This window comes from Acanthisitta chloris, unplaced genomic scaffold (assembly GCF_000695815.1).
Source record: "Acanthisitta chloris isolate BGI_N310 unplaced genomic scaffold, ASM69581v1 scaffold37236, whole genome shotgun sequence".
NCBI classification, from domain to species: Eukaryota; Metazoa; Chordata; class Aves; order Passeriformes; family Acanthisittidae; genus Acanthisitta; species Acanthisitta chloris.
In genome coordinates, this window is record NW_008679302.1 from 1 (window position 1) to 16,872 (window position 16,872).

General features: G+C 42.7%; 1 protein-coding gene across 1 annotated transcript in view; it reads right to left on the reverse strand.

The window, feature by feature from the left end:
- Window positions 1-1,507: 1,507 nt before the first annotated feature.
- The window catches only part of LOC103804625 (vasculin-like protein 1), a 17,603-nt gene continuing 2,238 nt past the window's right edge, over window positions 1,508-16,872 (reverse strand). Inside the window, 9 exon segments of the mRNA XM_009077237.1 lie at window positions 1,508-2,435; window positions 2,692-2,794; window positions 3,656-3,780; window positions 4,492-4,650; window positions 8,194-8,334; window positions 12,102-12,295; window positions 13,435-13,507; window positions 16,200-16,483; window positions 16,837-16,872. The exon segment at window positions 16,837-16,872 is cut by the window's right edge and continues 27 nt beyond it. Coding sequence (XP_009075485.1) covers window positions 2,289-2,435; window positions 2,692-2,794; window positions 3,656-3,780; window positions 4,492-4,650; window positions 8,194-8,334; window positions 12,102-12,295; window positions 13,435-13,507; window positions 16,200-16,483; window positions 16,837-16,872 — 1,262 coding nt within the window. The 3' untranslated portion in view covers window positions 1,508-2,288.

Here is a 16,872-nt window from a genome sequence, read left to right on the forward strand (position 1 = left end):
GGCTAAGGAGGAGCCTCTGCAGAGGTGAAACAGCTCCTTCTGCCCATTCTCCACGCCACAGGTGTCCAGGCCCGTCCTTGTTCCCAAACAAGCTTCCCTCCTTCCATCTTCGCCCCACCTCTGCTCGCTGAGCACCCGTGGGCTCTGCCCAGGTCCCCCCACCTTCTGCCAGTCATACTGGTCACAGATTCGCTATTTGCCCAGGAAAAAGCTGCAGTTTGCCGCAGGGGGATTTGCTCAAGGCTCACCCAGAGGCTGCCACTGGCAATTCCGAAGTCTCATCCATGTTTAAACCCTGCACACCGCCGGGGAGGGTCGGGGCACAGAAGTCAGTGTGGCATGAAAAACGAGGAGCTCTCGGCACACAAGTACAGGCTGTGCTGTCCCACAGCAGGCAGATCCCTCCCGGCAGACAGGGACTGCTCAGCAATCCGGTTCTCCCGTTCCAAGTGGCTGTCAGCATGGATTTGAGGTGAAGCGGTTTTTAAACTTACTCTGTTTCTTGCCAAGAAGGCACACAGATCTGTCTAATTTGACTTGGATTTTTGAAAAATGGATAAACCTTTCCAGACAAAAGCCATGTTTGATGGGACCAAAGCACGAGGACGTTCAAAAGCAATGAGACGATCTGTGAAATGTCTTACACGAGCCCTAGCACTCCCCCAAGCATTCCCAGCCCCTGGAGCCTGCGTTCCAGGATGGAGAAACATCTCCCTGCCCCTCACCCAGGGCTCACCGCAGTGTCCCCACGGCAGAGGTAGCACAGTCACACCTGATGCCGCTGAGGGAGTTCCTTTGTGCCCAGACACAAAAGATTCATGGTTAAACGTGACAATTTTCTGACATCACTGTCCTCCCTGCCTGGCCAGGAGTGGATTACAAACACACAGGCACAATCTCAGGTGAAGCCCCACATCAGCAAGACCAGGGCTTCGCTCTCGCTGTGCGTCCAACCCCCTGCAAACAGTGCACACCACGCGAGCACTTTCCACTCCAAAACCTTCGAGCACAAGCTGAACTTACACCAGACACTAAAATCAGCTTAGGCCACACCTGAGTTGTTTGTAAAATTCTTTTTAATCTAATAGAAATGTTTTCATGAATTTTTAAAAAAGATTTCAATGAAAACAGCTTTGGATTCAGACATTCCCTTGCCACGTTGTGAACATAAACAGCAGCATTGCACTAGGAACAAGTGACACCGACCGGTCGAGCTTCACCGTTTTGTATGAAGCGGAAAAAAAAAGCAAACTGCTTGAGCAGAAAGTAATTTGAATTATTTTCTTTTAAAAAAAGACCCTCAGTTATGGGCTGTGATCTCAGCACTGTTCTCCCTCTCCCTGCTTACGGGAAGAGTTCAGGTCCTGCAGTCTGAGCTCTACAACAATGTTTGCCAAGTGGAAAAACAGAGCGGGAGAAGAAACTGTTTATCCCCAGTGCTACTGAACCCCCAGAGTTGCAGGTCCCTTAGAGGAAAGCTCTTCTTACATAAGAAAGACAATTAGAATTGGCAAACTGATGCAAAATATTTATTCCAAGTTAGTTATTTTTGATGCAGTAGTTTTTCCCCCTCATACAGACTCAATGTGATAGTCACTTTTTTAAATCTGTAAATAATGTTATCAAAATAATCTTAATCTTTGAAATCTCACAAAAAATTTATATTTTACAATCCACCCTGAATATCAAGGCTGCAAGAAGAAGAACACAAACAATTCCTATATCCAAATATTTTACAGCTGTACCCAAAAAAAAAAGAAAACCACAAACGCCTGGTTAAGTGATGAAGCTCCCCGAGCCGCCAAAAAAAATAAAATAAAATAAAATATTCATGTTATTAGCATTAATTTAACATAATTAGAACTTCAATAGCCATTTTGTCATTGACAATGATTGTTTTAGCACACGGTTACCGCGCGGCACTGGGCAATGCGGCGGCACTGTTAGAAGCTTGTTGTTGCAGAGATCAGTCAGCCACTTGTGTCCTGCTCACACGACTGAACTTGTGCACTGCCCCACAAGGGATTTCTGTCAAAATTTGCTAGCTGCACAAACTTCTAGTAAGCATTAGGGCAAAACCAAAAGAAAAAGCTAAAGAAGCCAATTTCTCTCTTCTTTGGGATACAATTATTTCCCTTGTGCATGAAGTATCAACAACAAAAGAAAAAACTGAACAGACTGGAGACAGAATAAACTCTGTTTAGTTTATACAACCCCAAACACGTGTTGAACTATGAACTGAGTTTATTGGGTTGGTTTTATTTATTTTAATTTTCTTGTGCCCACTTTCAGGCATCGTCATCTGACGTTTCGCTGCTACTAGTTTCTGTGTCTGAGTCCTCAATCTTTGTCTTAAAAGTGCTTCTCCAGTGGAACAACAGGCTGGAGCCGCGGCCCTGAAGGAATCCATTCTTCCCAAATCCATTTCTTCTTCGCTGTAGGAATGAAAGCAAGTTTTAAAACAAGCAGAAGTGTGGAGAGTAACTGCCACTAACCATCTGTGGACACAGGTTAGATATTTAACCGTGTACACACACACTCTGCACGGATAATGCAGAGTCATCAATTCCACTACAACCTCACTTCAATTCTTTGTCCTTCTGAACATCCTTAAGAATGACCTAACAGAAGACTCAGGCATGAAAATGGAGAGGGAGAAGAGCAGTCACAAGCGGCAAGATGCAAACATACCTGCTCTGATTTAATCTGGAACTCTTTGAGCTCATCCTCCGTGAGGGGAAGGTAGTTCTCATCATTTTCAGGATATTCCTGCCATCCCATTTCTTTCAATAACCTGATTGTGGAGATAATAAAAGGGACATGGGATTTAAAGCAAGGGAACAGTGGCAAAGGAGAGAACACTTACCCCACAAGGAACAAGGTTTTGTATTAAATCACTCCAAATTCACCAGGGAATCTTCCCTATCACAAACTACTTCAACAGTCCTTTGTGTTTACCCAATATTTTTCAATGTCCCTTACAAATATTTAACCATCAGCAGTGCTGCACAATGGGTACATAACTAGCCTGGCAGAAGGCAGGGATTTGAAATTCCAACCCAAGGACACTGAAGGAGGACATGAGGCAACCAAACCAGTATCACAGCTCAACCTCCTAAACCTTACTATCCGCTTGCACCAGATGCTCCCAGAGCTTACTCACTGCTTTGAGATACAGCCTGAGATACCAGGCAAGTATCTTCTTAGCTCTCCTCCACTTTTACAGTATGTAAAGCAGCACAGGAGTATTCCAAGTGTGAGGGGTGTGTGTGTCTTCAGACCATTACATTTAGGACAACTGCTTGTAAATTAACCAGAATCATACCAGGTTCATGTCGACTCCCCGTGTGGGCAGGGGAACATCTAGGCAGTATTAACACATGGGGATGTGGCACTAAAGCAGCACTGGAATTTAATTACAGACCTTGGCAAAGTCTTGGCTCACCTGTCACTGATGTCTTGCTTTACTTCCAGTAAGACCCCACCCAGTCCAGCACCAGTCACAAAGCCCACACACCTCCTGCTCCATACACACACACAAAGCTACCGCTGCTTCCCCAAAATTGAGCTTTCTTTGAAATAGCTTCCTTCTCCTCACACAGCCCAGGACCTCGCCCTCCTTTACTCCAGACATTTTATTTTGCTGTTTACTCACCTGTGTTCTGCTTCCAATGAATGAGAGAGGTTTTCCCCCTCCTCCGGCAAAGGGAGAGAAAGGCCATTCTGATGGCAGTTCTCTTCCCAGTTTTCCTTTGGTTCTGGTGTGCTGTTGCTCTCCATCTAAAGAAAAATAAAAGCATCACAGTGTGCTTGCACAGACTGTGCCAACAGCACAGTTCCAAGTTCAAGCTTCTGCCTCTAGAAGTCAAGCCAAGCTTTTCACCTTGAGCCAGTGTGTTTTACACAGCCTGACTGATAATGGCTGCAGCAGCTTGTACCTGTGACAGGACAACACAGGACAAAGGACGTTTGCTGGACATCGCTGCTGTGCCAAGGGAGTGAGCGCTGGCACACAAAACCATCACCAGTGACTTCAGAGCAACAGCAAGGAAACTGTGAGCATTAAATGCCCCTACAGACATGCCTTACACACACATTGAGCCACTCAGAGGTCTGGCCTGAGCCACCATCCTGCACCTCTCTCAAGCATGGAATTTACTTTCCCATCCATGAATGTAGTCTGACAAGGAAGTTGGAAAGCAAATGAAGATGTTAAAATATGGTATATTGTTCCACTCCTTAGAGAATCCTTGCAAAAATCTAGATTACCTTCAACATCTGTGCCCTTCCTTTCCACCTCATTTGTTACTTATCCGTTTGCATTTCATCATGTCACAGATGTCCCTCCATCCCAGCTCTGTGCACAGTGTGCACTGGCACGAGTGCCAGACCAGCAGGAGTCACTCCTTCGCTGCTCCAGAGCCTGAATTACACACACTGCTCAGGGGGTTTTCATAATGATCTCACATACAGCAAGGACAGTGCTCTTACATCATCCAGCTTGTCGCATTCCCTGTTCTCTGTTATCTCCCCATTTCGATCGTCTTTCAGTGCCTTCAGGAATTCACTCTTTTTATCAGTGGTCCTGCGCATCAGCTTCGTCAGGCGCGAGGAGCAGATCTCGATGGGAGGGGTGGTGCTGGAAGGACTCTGCACAGGGAAGGGAGAACACACAATTTCAGACTGTGTTGCTGCAAAGACAGGGCCCTCTTCAGTGTCTGTGCTTATACCTCGCAAACTCGTCAGTTCTTTGGGTGGCTCTTAACCCCTAAAATAGTAATTTAATGTCAAATTCCCATCACAATACTGATGGGTGCTGCACATTCACTTCTTCCCTCACCAGCACACTGTTCTGTAACCTATTATTATCAACTCAGTTTTTTCTTCCCCTAGGAGTTCATTCACATGGCCATGAACATGTTCACTTTGTTCCTTGGCACTGTAACTCTCTCAAGCCAGCTGGAGCCTACAACAGACTATTAAGGCAGAGAACTTCATGCAAGATTCTCACTCTACAGAAATTAAAAATTTAAGGAGATGAGGCTCACTTCAAATTTGTGTCTTATGTCACCCTGATAGACTCTACCCTGAAATTAAGCTATGGGGAGGTAATCTCCTCCCAGGGAGTGGTCACATCCTTAACTAACCACAACTGGGTGCCAAACAGGCAGCCACAGCCTTGGAATCCTCCCCTGGAGAGCACAGTGCCAATTCCTTGCTCCATACACTCACAGCCCAGATGGTTCAGTGCAGAGCCAGACACAGACAAACCTGGAGCCTGTGGGAGATCTGCTCAGCTCAACGCATGAACCCAAGGAAGCCTCCCATGTTCTTCCACAGTGTTTAAGCTTTCTTAACGATCTGTGAGCCAGGCACAAGGCACTGCAGTTGCCCACTGGCAGTACCTGAGCCACAATCCTGCAAGAGGAGCACTGCTAACCAGGGTGAGCTTCCAACTTCATCTGTTCCATCATTCTGACTGGACACACAAAATACATCTAAGAACACGTTATGCGAAAGTTCCTGATATCTTATCCTCCTGCTCATATACGGAGTTCATGTCTAGCTACTCTAAAATAACAAGGAATTTAATAATTATTATGGATACCTGATACCAGAATCTTAAATGCAGAACTACTCTTTTCCTTCATGTGCTTGCTTTGATGAATTTTCTCAACATTAAACCAGTTAAATTTCCTGAAGTCTGTAGTGTTTTCCTCCCCCTCCGTGCTTTTTTAAATGAGGAGGGGAGGGCTGCAAATTCAGGCTCTTCAAAATGAGTCTCCTTTGCCAAGAATTTTTATCACACTCCCAGCGCTCTGAGCAAAGATCAAGGGAGCTAAAACAAAACAAGGCAGCACCTGCTGCTTGTGTTTCTAATGCCTGTTGCACATGAAACACGGGTGTGAAACAATGCCTTTCAGGGAAGTGGAGGCTGAAAGTAACACCTCACAGGAAACACTTCTCAGGCAGCCTTCTGGGTTTTGCCTGCTTCAACACAGTAAGGAACAAATCAGCAGTTTTAACAGCCGTAACAAGTGACTGTGACTATCAGGATAAAGAGCCAGCACAGCACTGGAATTAAGCTCTTAACATGACAAGTAGTACTTTGACTGCAGTGACAGAAGGTAACAATGAACAAAGGAGACCAAAATTAGATGTCTTCTGGTAATTTGGAATACTCAAGCTCTTTACTAGTGGCTGTTTAATAAGCCATTGAGATACTGAAAGTTAATTTCTACACATTAGGGGAAGACAGTTACAGCTAAAGTTTAGAAACTGTAACTTCCTGAAAGGCAATTAATTTCACCTCAATTCTGGTGCATAACTTTCTACAGAAGGGTGATGTTTTACAGAATATTCCCTTTCAGCACTAAAGGGGCACTAGTAGTCATTTTTAGCATCTTTTCTGAAGGAAATTTAGCCCTTTGACTTAAACCTCAAGGCATCTCTCAGATTTTTGGTGCTGCTTTTTGTTTTAGTGTGCACTGTTTTTTGATGAGAGCACTGTGCATCACCTCAGATTTGTTCTGGTGTCAGTCTGGGTAACAGGGATGGCTGCACTCACAAATGTCATCCTGAATCATTTCAAGAATTCAGCCTGTACTGTACCTTGGTTGCCTCAGACTGGCTTGTGGGGACACGGGGCCAGTGCTGATTGGCACCTTTTTAATTTTCAACACATTGTGGTCTCTTATGAATAAAGGTACTGTTTTCACCACCTCTGCAGGAGGGACATTATCCCCTTTCAGAAACAACAAGCCAGGAATTACTTGTAGTAGTCCTGGAGAGCCAGGATTACAGTAGTATCTGCTGGCTACAGTCCTGTGTTTTCACACTGTAAGTCTCCAACAGATTCTAAGAAAAATGTATTACAAGTGTTCAATTTCAGTTGGGAGGAACTTTTAAGTCCTTTTTGTTTAGCTGACTGACACTGGTAATACAAGAAGTACTCAAGGAAGTCCTGCTTGTTCTGTGGAAAACCAGAGTCCACCCCTGCTCTAAGATTAGTACCTGACATCTTCACTGACTGAAGTTTAACACATGACCTTCTTGGGGACTGTATGAAAGAGACATTTGTGTTTCTACTGTATGACATAGTGAACACAGCCCTTGGTATGTCCTGGGTGAAAGCCTAAGTTCACATATTTATGCTGCCAAGGTGTGCATGCTGTGCTGTGCACTACACAAAAAGGCAGGCTGACAGCAGCACAAAGAACATGGTCTAAAGACAGACAATGCAAGGTAAGGGAAAGCAGCACAGTAAGATCTGTTTGTCAAAGTGCCAGGTGCCTGCTTGTAAACTAGTGCCTTTAATAACTGCTTGTACGCTCAGCTATGGCTAGAGCTGCAAAGTGCAGGTTGCTGCAAAGTAAAGCCTGAAAAGCAGAGAATCAAAGATGACAAGGTCTTATTTTGGAAGTAAGATCTGTAAAGGAACAAGACAAATGCACAAATAGAAAAAACCCACTTCTACACCTGGAACATGAACACATTTCAGATTTTGTGAATGGTCATTTATCACAGTCTGCTTTATTCTTGCTCTTTTTTTCTTGTGTTTTGTGACAGTTACTGCTGAAATATTAAAAGATTCATATTTCAATGTTCTCTCCATACTTCAGACCAAACCCAGGGGCAAGTCAGTTTCCATCTCTGCAGATGACTTTCTTCCAACATCAGAATTAAAAACAGACACTGTAGCTGCAGACATGAGTACACCTTTAACTCCCTCAACACCATCAGAGCTCATGGCCTGTGCAGCTGCTATCCTAGAGAAAGAAAATCAGGTAGATCACCTTCCTTTCTCTTCTTTTCCCACACTGAAGAACAGCATGGCAATTAGTTTACCTATGTATTCACATCAGTTCTGGTATGTGCACTCTGTTAACACCAAGTTCATGTATATCTAGTTACACAACACCATTTAAAGCATTAGTACTTTTGGGGTTTTTTATACTGGAGGGAAATTCTAGTACATTCAAACAAACACCAATGGCTTTGCAGCCAGGTAACCCACGTTTTTATTTCTCCTAGTGTAACAGAGATGTGGCAGAATGTGCTAAGAATCTACAAGTGACTCATCCTTCAAAGGTGCAAAGGTAAGCACCATACAGAGAGGGCCTTATCACGTTTAAGTCACTGCAGGTGAAAGTGATAAACGTTCCCACCCTATCCCTAAGCCCAACCCCTTACCTCTTTGGGAGAGGTGAGGACTGAGCCACTTGCCAGTACCGCTGGTTTGGTTACAGACACTGGACTGGTAAAGGCAGAGTCGCGGCTGGAGGACAGCGAGCCTGGTTTGTGTTCACTCCTGTTGGCTTTCCATGGGCTTGGCTGTATTGAAGAGAACACAAAATACAGGGCAGCAAATGGTAAGGCACAAGAAGGGGTTGCTTACAAGTACTGAAATAAACATTATGTTGTATGGATTTTCTTTCCTCCCTCTCCAAGAACAATCTCAACAAAAGTTTACCTTAACACCCATTACTTTTCCCTTGTTGTCAGCTCTCTTCCCCACATCACACACAACTCTGCTTCATGGGCACCACTCTCCAGGAAAACACCCTTAAGAGCTCAAAGAGAAAATCCAGCATTGCCCTTCATTAACTGGAATCACCACTGAGTAATGCAATTCATCTTGCAGCTACCCACAGATGGGAAATAAAGAAAATCCCAATTAAATCCCCATTTCATAAGGGAACACTGCATGCCACATAAAAAGGCCTCCAATCACGTCACAGGAACTTCTCCAGTGTGAGGAAGAAGCACATCAAGGAATATTTCAGTCCAGGGTGAGAATGGAAATTATTTATTTCCTAGAGCTCTGAAAGTGTCCATCACTGCACTGATTTAGCAACAACAACATGGGGAAAAAGAAGCAAAAGCAGCCATCAGTTCACTCAGGTACAGGAGCACTCGTGGTTTGCTCTGGGTACTCTCTGCAGTGTCCCTGTGAATACACTGCCTGTTTGGGTGAGGAGCAGAGACTTCAAGGTAAGTTTGCTACTTGGAATGTTATCCTTGAGGTTCTCTTATCAGCCAAGGACAAACACTGAAGTGAGAGTCTTTACAACAAGGATCCTAACAAGCAGCTTGTACGTAGCATGAGAAACAGCCCTGCCAGAACATTAAAACATGTTGGTTCTCTTGCCCACGGGACTTCTGAAGCCAGCTTCAAGTCGCTGATAAAATAACTCGCACACAAATGGTACCCAGTTAAATCTGAGTTGTAACAGATCTTGCATTCTGACAGCAGTGAGAGCAGAGGTCACTATTTCTGTTTGTTCTCCCTCTCTGTAGGGGAGGCTGTCAGCATTACTCTTCCACTCCAACTTAAAAACAAGAACATCCCACATTATCAAATGGATTATTTGGTATTCACAGCACACATTCCAAACATTCCCTTCAAACCCTCCAAATACCCTGATCTGCACAATATTGCCTGTACTAAACCCAGGGTGCAGTATGACTATGACAAAGTTTCCCTCTGCAGATCCGGGGTTGCACTGTGGGATTCCCAGCTCCCACTGCTGTTCTCCCAGCTTCCACACAGGGGCAGCTCAGACAAGTCCGAAGTCAGACCCCCATTGCTTTTCTAGGGAGGTGGAATATGACCTTCATGGACTGCTTGACTGAGATATGAGCCAAGCAGCAATGCACTTGTTTCACTGCCACCAGTTCTCTTCCTTTCTAAACTACTTGGTACAACCTAACAAAACCATTTTTCATTCGAGTTTCCTGTGACAGCTTTCCAATACTGCTGACTTTGTGGAAAGGAATGTTTTGGCTCCTCTACTACCTTTATGCACTGCAATTCATGTACAACTTTCTAGAAGACTTCAGAATAATGCATCCTACCATAGCTGCTTTAAGGCTGTACCTTTAAAAAAGGCATCACTCACATAGTTTTTCTGGCTAGGGATACACTGATATCCCACACTGTGGTTTTGGTAATGCTCACCAGGTATTCACAAAGGTGCAGACAATTCTTCCCAGTTCAATCCTCACCACTGAGGAACATCACACTGCCCCAGCAATCACAGCACCATGTCAGTGCATACACACTAAAAATTAATAGCTAAATCACTAAGTACATATTTATATCCTGCTTAACATGACTGATCTGTTTGGTTACATACCAAAAGTCAACACCACCAGCCAAAGAGCATTTCCTATGCTATCAGTGCTGTAACACTTCAGGTATGAATCCACATGTACCCCAGACCTACCAACTGGTTCTGTGCAGTAACAACTTAATCAGAAGGAACTCAGGGAGCTACCACTACATACTGCCATAATCTCTGATTTAAATACAGATAGCCAATCTGGAATGCAAATGAGCTACGTAACAGGCAAAACAAGCTAACAAATAAAGCCCTACCACTATTTTTGATGTAAGCTGAACAGCCAGTTTTATGCCAACTGCGAGCACTGATTAATGTATTCTTTTTGCTTCATCTGAAGAACCAAAACCTACATAGTCCAATTTCATAACACAGTTAGGAAGAGCTTCAAGAGCAGCTCTCCTAGACTGAATTAATGAAAAACCTCCGTCCATGGGCTTTAGAAGCAGCTACAGCAAATGTAACAGTGACTGCATAGCAAGTTGTTCCTTGCTGTACAGTAACTGTTACACTTACTGGAGCTGCTTCTAAAGCAGCCACATTAGTAAGCAGATTTTCATGTCAAAATTATACAATGTCAAGCAACAGGTATATCACGACCAGCAGTAACAACAGACATTGCCATCACTTTCAGAAGGGAATTTTCATCTCTCAGTCTCTACATTGATACAGCACTAACTTTCAGACCTCGAAAATTATCCTTGCACACAAGAGCAGCTAACGCAGAAAGGCTGTACCATTCTGGTTCACTAAAATTCTGCTTACTTTGAACCCAAAGAGACAATCTAACGGTCTGGTCAGAAACTGTACCTTTGGCTTTTTGTTTTAAAGACCACTCAAAACATCCAGACTAAAACCAGGTCAGACTATATATACACATGTATCAATCAAGCTGTACAAGCAAAACCAAAAGCCATGGGAGGCTCCCTGTCTGTCAGAAGCTGTATCTTGTTTAACTGTTCTGAACAAGTACATATATATGGGACTGAAAACTTTACGTGGAATGAAAAACTCTTAACTTTTCTCATGGGTCAATTTATCCCATCTCACCAAGGATATATCAAGTGACATATTAAGAGTTTAGACAAGATTATTTGATATTAATTTTAACCATGATGATTTTTCCTGTAGCTGGCAAAATTTAACCTGAATTAAGATAAATTTATCAAAGGGAAAGAAGCTCTAAACTTGCTTTTTTACAAAGTAAAAGTTGTCAATCTTTTCTATTTTGCTTTTATCTTTCAAGTGTGTAAGACTATCCTACTCTAATCACAGGGGAGACTTTGCTGGAATGCTGCAGCCACCATTAGCAATTAATGTATTTTAGAACCCAAAGTATTTGTACACCTTCTTAAAGAACAACCTAGCTATTTTTTTTTTAGCTTATTACATTCTCTATCAATCCTACAAAGTTTCTAGGGCATCTATATTTGTGGGTTCTCTGGAAAAATGGACAAGATAAAGCCTAGAAGTAAGAAACAAAGACTTGCTTTTTTTCAACACTCCTAGTATTTCCTTCGGTAAAAGAATTAGAGCACAAACTCCATTACTCTTCCAAGTTGTCTTTAAGGCTCAACTAAATGACACCTGAATTGCAGGATGTTACAATCTAATCTGACCTTAGCCTCGATTGTGTTCTGAACACATCAAAGTATTGTAACCCAATAAAGATTTTTTCACGGTAGTCACGTGAACAGTTCAGGCACACAGCAGCACATTCCAACTCTCCAGCATTGCCTGTTTTGTCTAATTAAGATAAGGATTTGTCTAATGCACGAGAACACACCCATTTAAACAGACCTTAGTGTAGACAGAGGTTAGTTCTCCCTATGGACAAGACCAAAGGGCATTTTAACAGGGAACAACAATTTTAGTAATAAACAGAACTCTACTGTAAAAGCTACTGCCCCAGAAAACTTCTTGGGGGGTTGATTCCCTTGATCTGCAGTTCACTAACTTGGTTGGAACCCCCTGTACCTTGGAAGGAGGAGCTGCAGGTTTAGGAACCAGATTTTTGTAGACACTTGGGACAATGGTGGTGGCTTTGTTGCCATTTGCCAGGTGAGAAACAGGTGATGTAAATGCAGCTGAGAAGGCGGCGGAAGGATCCTCTTTTGAAACCTTTTTGATGACCAGCATCTTGGTAGGTTGCTTGGCACTAGGGGGGTTTTCTGCAAAAATGAAATGAGAGATTCTGAAATACAGATGATTCAGTTTCGTAACAGCTTCAGCATACTGCTCCGGGTTGTCCTCTCTGCCTTAGATGCTACACATCTGATTCTGAGGCTGCTATCAGCTGTGCTTCCGTTTCAGCTTTGAGCAGAGATACTGGACACAGATGTCAAAGTCCAATCTTTTCTCATTCAACCACAACAGCTCCCATGATGCTGAAAGGAAAAAACTACACTGACATCAGCCAACAGCCTTGCACCATTCTACAGGAATCAGAGCAGATATGAGCAGTTTTCTTGGGCAACTGTGGATCAGCTTTGTTAATTCACTAACACAGCAACAATACTTTGCATAAGTTATCCCTAAAAAGACACAGTGCTTTTACAAACAAGCACAATTAACATCTCTTAGGCCAAACTAACACATTTGCAGGAGCATAACAATTCAAAAAATAGTAATAGCGTAAACAGCTAAAAGCCCCATAAATGCCAACTGCCATCAGTTTTTAGCAGAACTTGACAAACATACAAAAAGAAACCAACCCTACTATTCAAGAAGTGGTTTTGAGCTTCTTTTGCATTTCTATTATTTACGATACCTGACACAACTAATCTGACTAGAGATTAACAAACCTGTATTTAATTGCTAGAAGTGGTACCTTGTTTCAAGTTTATTTTTAAAAAGCACAGACTCACATACCACATCAGGACCAAAGCAAGGCTGCTCTGAGTCAAAAAACCCAATCAAATAAATCCACCATAAATTATGACAGTTTTGCAGTATTTCTAATACAAAGATCACAAGTCAGGAACCATTGTCTAGTTCACTCCAATCTGCTCTGCCCTTCAAGTGATGTCTGGAAAACTAACTGCAGCACGACAGGGAGTGAACACCGAACAGTGACGTTACTGCCACTGGCAGGTTTATTTTATGACAAGACAAGCACAGTTTCAAGCAGACAAAAAGGCCAAGAGATTAGTGAAGACTGTGGGAGGAAAACAACAAAGGACAGAAAGCAGAAAACTGTCTGGTTCACTTAAGGCCTTAAAATATTTTTGAGTGGAAAAGCCTAGCATTTAAACGCTCGTTACAACTCTCTGCTTCAGCATCAGCATTCTGGGCAGTGACCTTTACCTACCCCATACTCCAGAAGGTGTTCCTAAAGGTTTGTTCTGGTTGTTGTGTCTTCCAGCTTCTGGATTCAAAGATGGCTGTAAAGAGACAATGCAAATAAGTATATTATTATTTTGCATATAACAACAACAAAATAAACAGTATTAAAATAACATGATGCTTCTAGGAACCCAGAGTACAGATAGATTTCTCTGAACAGCACCTGAAGTGAAGAGAGTGCTTTGTGACAAGGCAACTAAAAGTCACCTTTATATTCTCCTTAGTTTCTGCTGTATTTCCAACAGAACTTCCAGAGGGTTCAGGACAAGCCCTTTAGTCTTCTGCTCTACAATTAAGTAGATTCTACCAACCAACACACAAAAAATTTAGGCATTTAGTCAGCAGCTCAAAAAATAAAATAGAATCCACATCACCCATATATGAAGAATTTAGCCTCACTTCCCAATTATTTTTATACAATATTTATGCATTAGCCAATTAAAGAAAACCACCAAAAGCAATAGCAGGTTCCTAATTTAAAGGAATAATGAAGACATATATACCTACTGACAAAAAAAAAGTTACATTTAAATTTATGTTAAACTTCAGAGTCCACTTTTTTGGACAATATTGCATGCAGCACTGGCTCTCTGCAGACTTACATGTGATTCACTATCAGAATTCAATTTAGTGGAACAACTATGGACATGCCTGAGCTCAAAGAAGAAAGTCTAAGTGTTCAGTGACAAGTGTTCCTGATTAGCTATTCCTCTTCCCCCATCCCAAATAACCTCAGTTCAAAACACAGCCATGTTTTTCCTCTTTGTAATGAATTCTTCATGTCAGTTACTATGGTGACAGCATAAGTCTCTAATAATGAGCATCTGAAATAGTAGGTATTCCTGTTCTTTAAGAGGTAGGAAAAAATGCCACACCATAGCAGAAATTCCTGCCTCAAGTCCCTAGAAATTCCTGTTCCAGTGCTTCATTTTTCAGTTACAGGACAGTTTCACAGCAGGGAGAACTCAGACTAACAGCCTGCTCTGCAGACCTTTCAGGAACAGAGTTGCCATGGTCAGCCATGCAGGCTCACATACTTTATCACAGCAACATCAGTTTCACCACCATGGCAAAGACAATGCAGGAGTTACTCAGCAAAGCTTGCTGCTAGCCTGCACGTGGCATTACCACCTTAGAAACAGGGGAAGCAACTATAGAAGAAACAGCCATGTAGCTGGGGAAGGCACTCAAGAGGAGAATGACAAAGTACATGGAAGAAAGATTTAGACCAAGATAGATGCAATGCACAGCTGCAATTGTTGCAACAACTTTCTATATTTCAACAGGCGTTTGACGGTGTAAAGAACAGACTTACCAAAATCCTGAATTACAGTACCCTTGAGAAACCAGAGAACAGAAATCCATGCACAAGCTTCATATTTCTGCTCTCCAGGTGCTAACCACCCTGTGATGCAGGCTACCACTCCCAGCAGAAGCAGCTGAACAAGAGCATGTGATCACTACCCAGGCAGTCCACTGAAAAGGCAGCTTAAATCAAACTGACTCCTGTGGCAATTTAAGTGTAGACTCTGGATTTTGGCCTGAAGCAGCTGTGGGCATCCATATACTTCACTCCAGCTCCTAACTTCCCGAACAGAGGCAGTGCCTTCAAACTGCCACAACTATTTCAGCTGTAAACTGCCTTCCAGAAATGAGTGCTGAATAAAACAGCATAAAGCTCCTGATGGTGATACACACAAAAATGTGCACAGTATCACCAGAACCTCTCATTATGGCAAGCAGCAATGGCTTTAGCATTGAAGTCAGAGGAATCACATTACGTGAAGGGACTGAGTTACCACAACCTTACAGATGATACTGTCCTCATTATACTGGTTAAGAGCCTATAGATGGCAAGAAACAGAAGCAAAAAGAAAAATACATGGCTTGATTCTCTTCAAGGGTCAAGAGAAATAAAATTAAGTTGAAAAGAGAAAGTTGGAAAGATGTCTATATCTCAAAGCATTCAAGAATTCATTAAGGAATGCACATGGAAAGGATCAAAGCCGTAAGTCCAAGTATCACTTGGTAAAATTGGAAAAATTAAAGATATTCCAGTAAAAATAGGGCCAGGATGTAAGAGACTATCATGCTGAAAACACCACACGAACCAGAATGCTGAGGGAAGATCACAGCTGCTGAAATGGAGATACTGATGGAAGAAATGGCTTGAGAAATCCTGATCCACAGATTAACTGAGAGAAAGAAAAACATTTCTGATGCAGAAGACTCAAGACAGACTGTTGCAAAGGCCTGAGCATGTCATGAACAAGCTTGGGAAGGTTATCACAAACACCAACATGTACCAGAATGCAGGAGACAGGAAGACTGAAGCAGGCAGACTGAAGATAAGCTGAAGAGATGCACTTAGGAGCAAAGAAAAGGCTTTGTAAGCAAAGCCACAACGTCAATACAACTCCTCTTTTTCTATCACCTTATGGTTTTGCTGAAGACCTGCTTGGATGTTACAATATCTTCAGTTCACAATAAGCATGTAGCAAAATATATGTGCCAAAACCCATAATCCAGCAGGCTGTCAAGTCCTGAGGACTCTGGGTACCTATTAGCATCTTGCCAGCAATGGAATAATTTTGTTAAATGTGTTGTGATCTCAAACATGGAATGGAATGCAACTGTAGATCCTCACTCACCACCTATCAGTGCTAATACAAATGAGATCTGAAAACCCACTTCTCATCTGCCATTTCTAGTGAGAAGCTACACACTTACAAAGTCTTCTTCTTCAAACTGCAAATGCTCTTTATCATCCTTCTTCTCTTCCCTGGACTCAACAGTCAGCTTTTCTTGAAAGGCTGAACTTTTCCGAGAATGGAAGTTGCCATTCCAGTGGCGATGAACTCCAGTTCCTCCTCCTCCACGCTGGTTCACACCATCATGGCCCCGTGAGGGACCATGCCAGCCAGGCTGACTGCCAGAAAGCCCAACATGAGCTCCTTTAGAAACACCAGAATCTACAGAATCGTGGCGGAGAAGGGACGGCTGATGCCAGCAGTCTAAACAAAAGGAGATAAGGATGCAAATAAAAGAGTCAGCACAGCATGCAGAGTACTGGAAACATCAGGCTGTTTTTCTTGTTGTTAAGTCAGTGTTCACTAAGTAGCTGAATAAAACTACTGTGTGATTATATCAGGAATAAACCAAGCTACACAATGCACATACAGCTACCATCAAAACCTTTTACAGCATAAGCACATGACATTGGGAGAAGAGAAGAGCACATTTCTTACAGGATGTTTTGAAAAGGTACAGTTTGGGAAAATGTCATTTATATTCTGCAGAATTCTTCATTCTGTAGAACATTCCAAAACGTTTGCTCTCAGGCTGCAGTCTGATCCTCCATACTCACCTCCCGCAGTTCGGAGGGGTCCATTATTGAAAAATC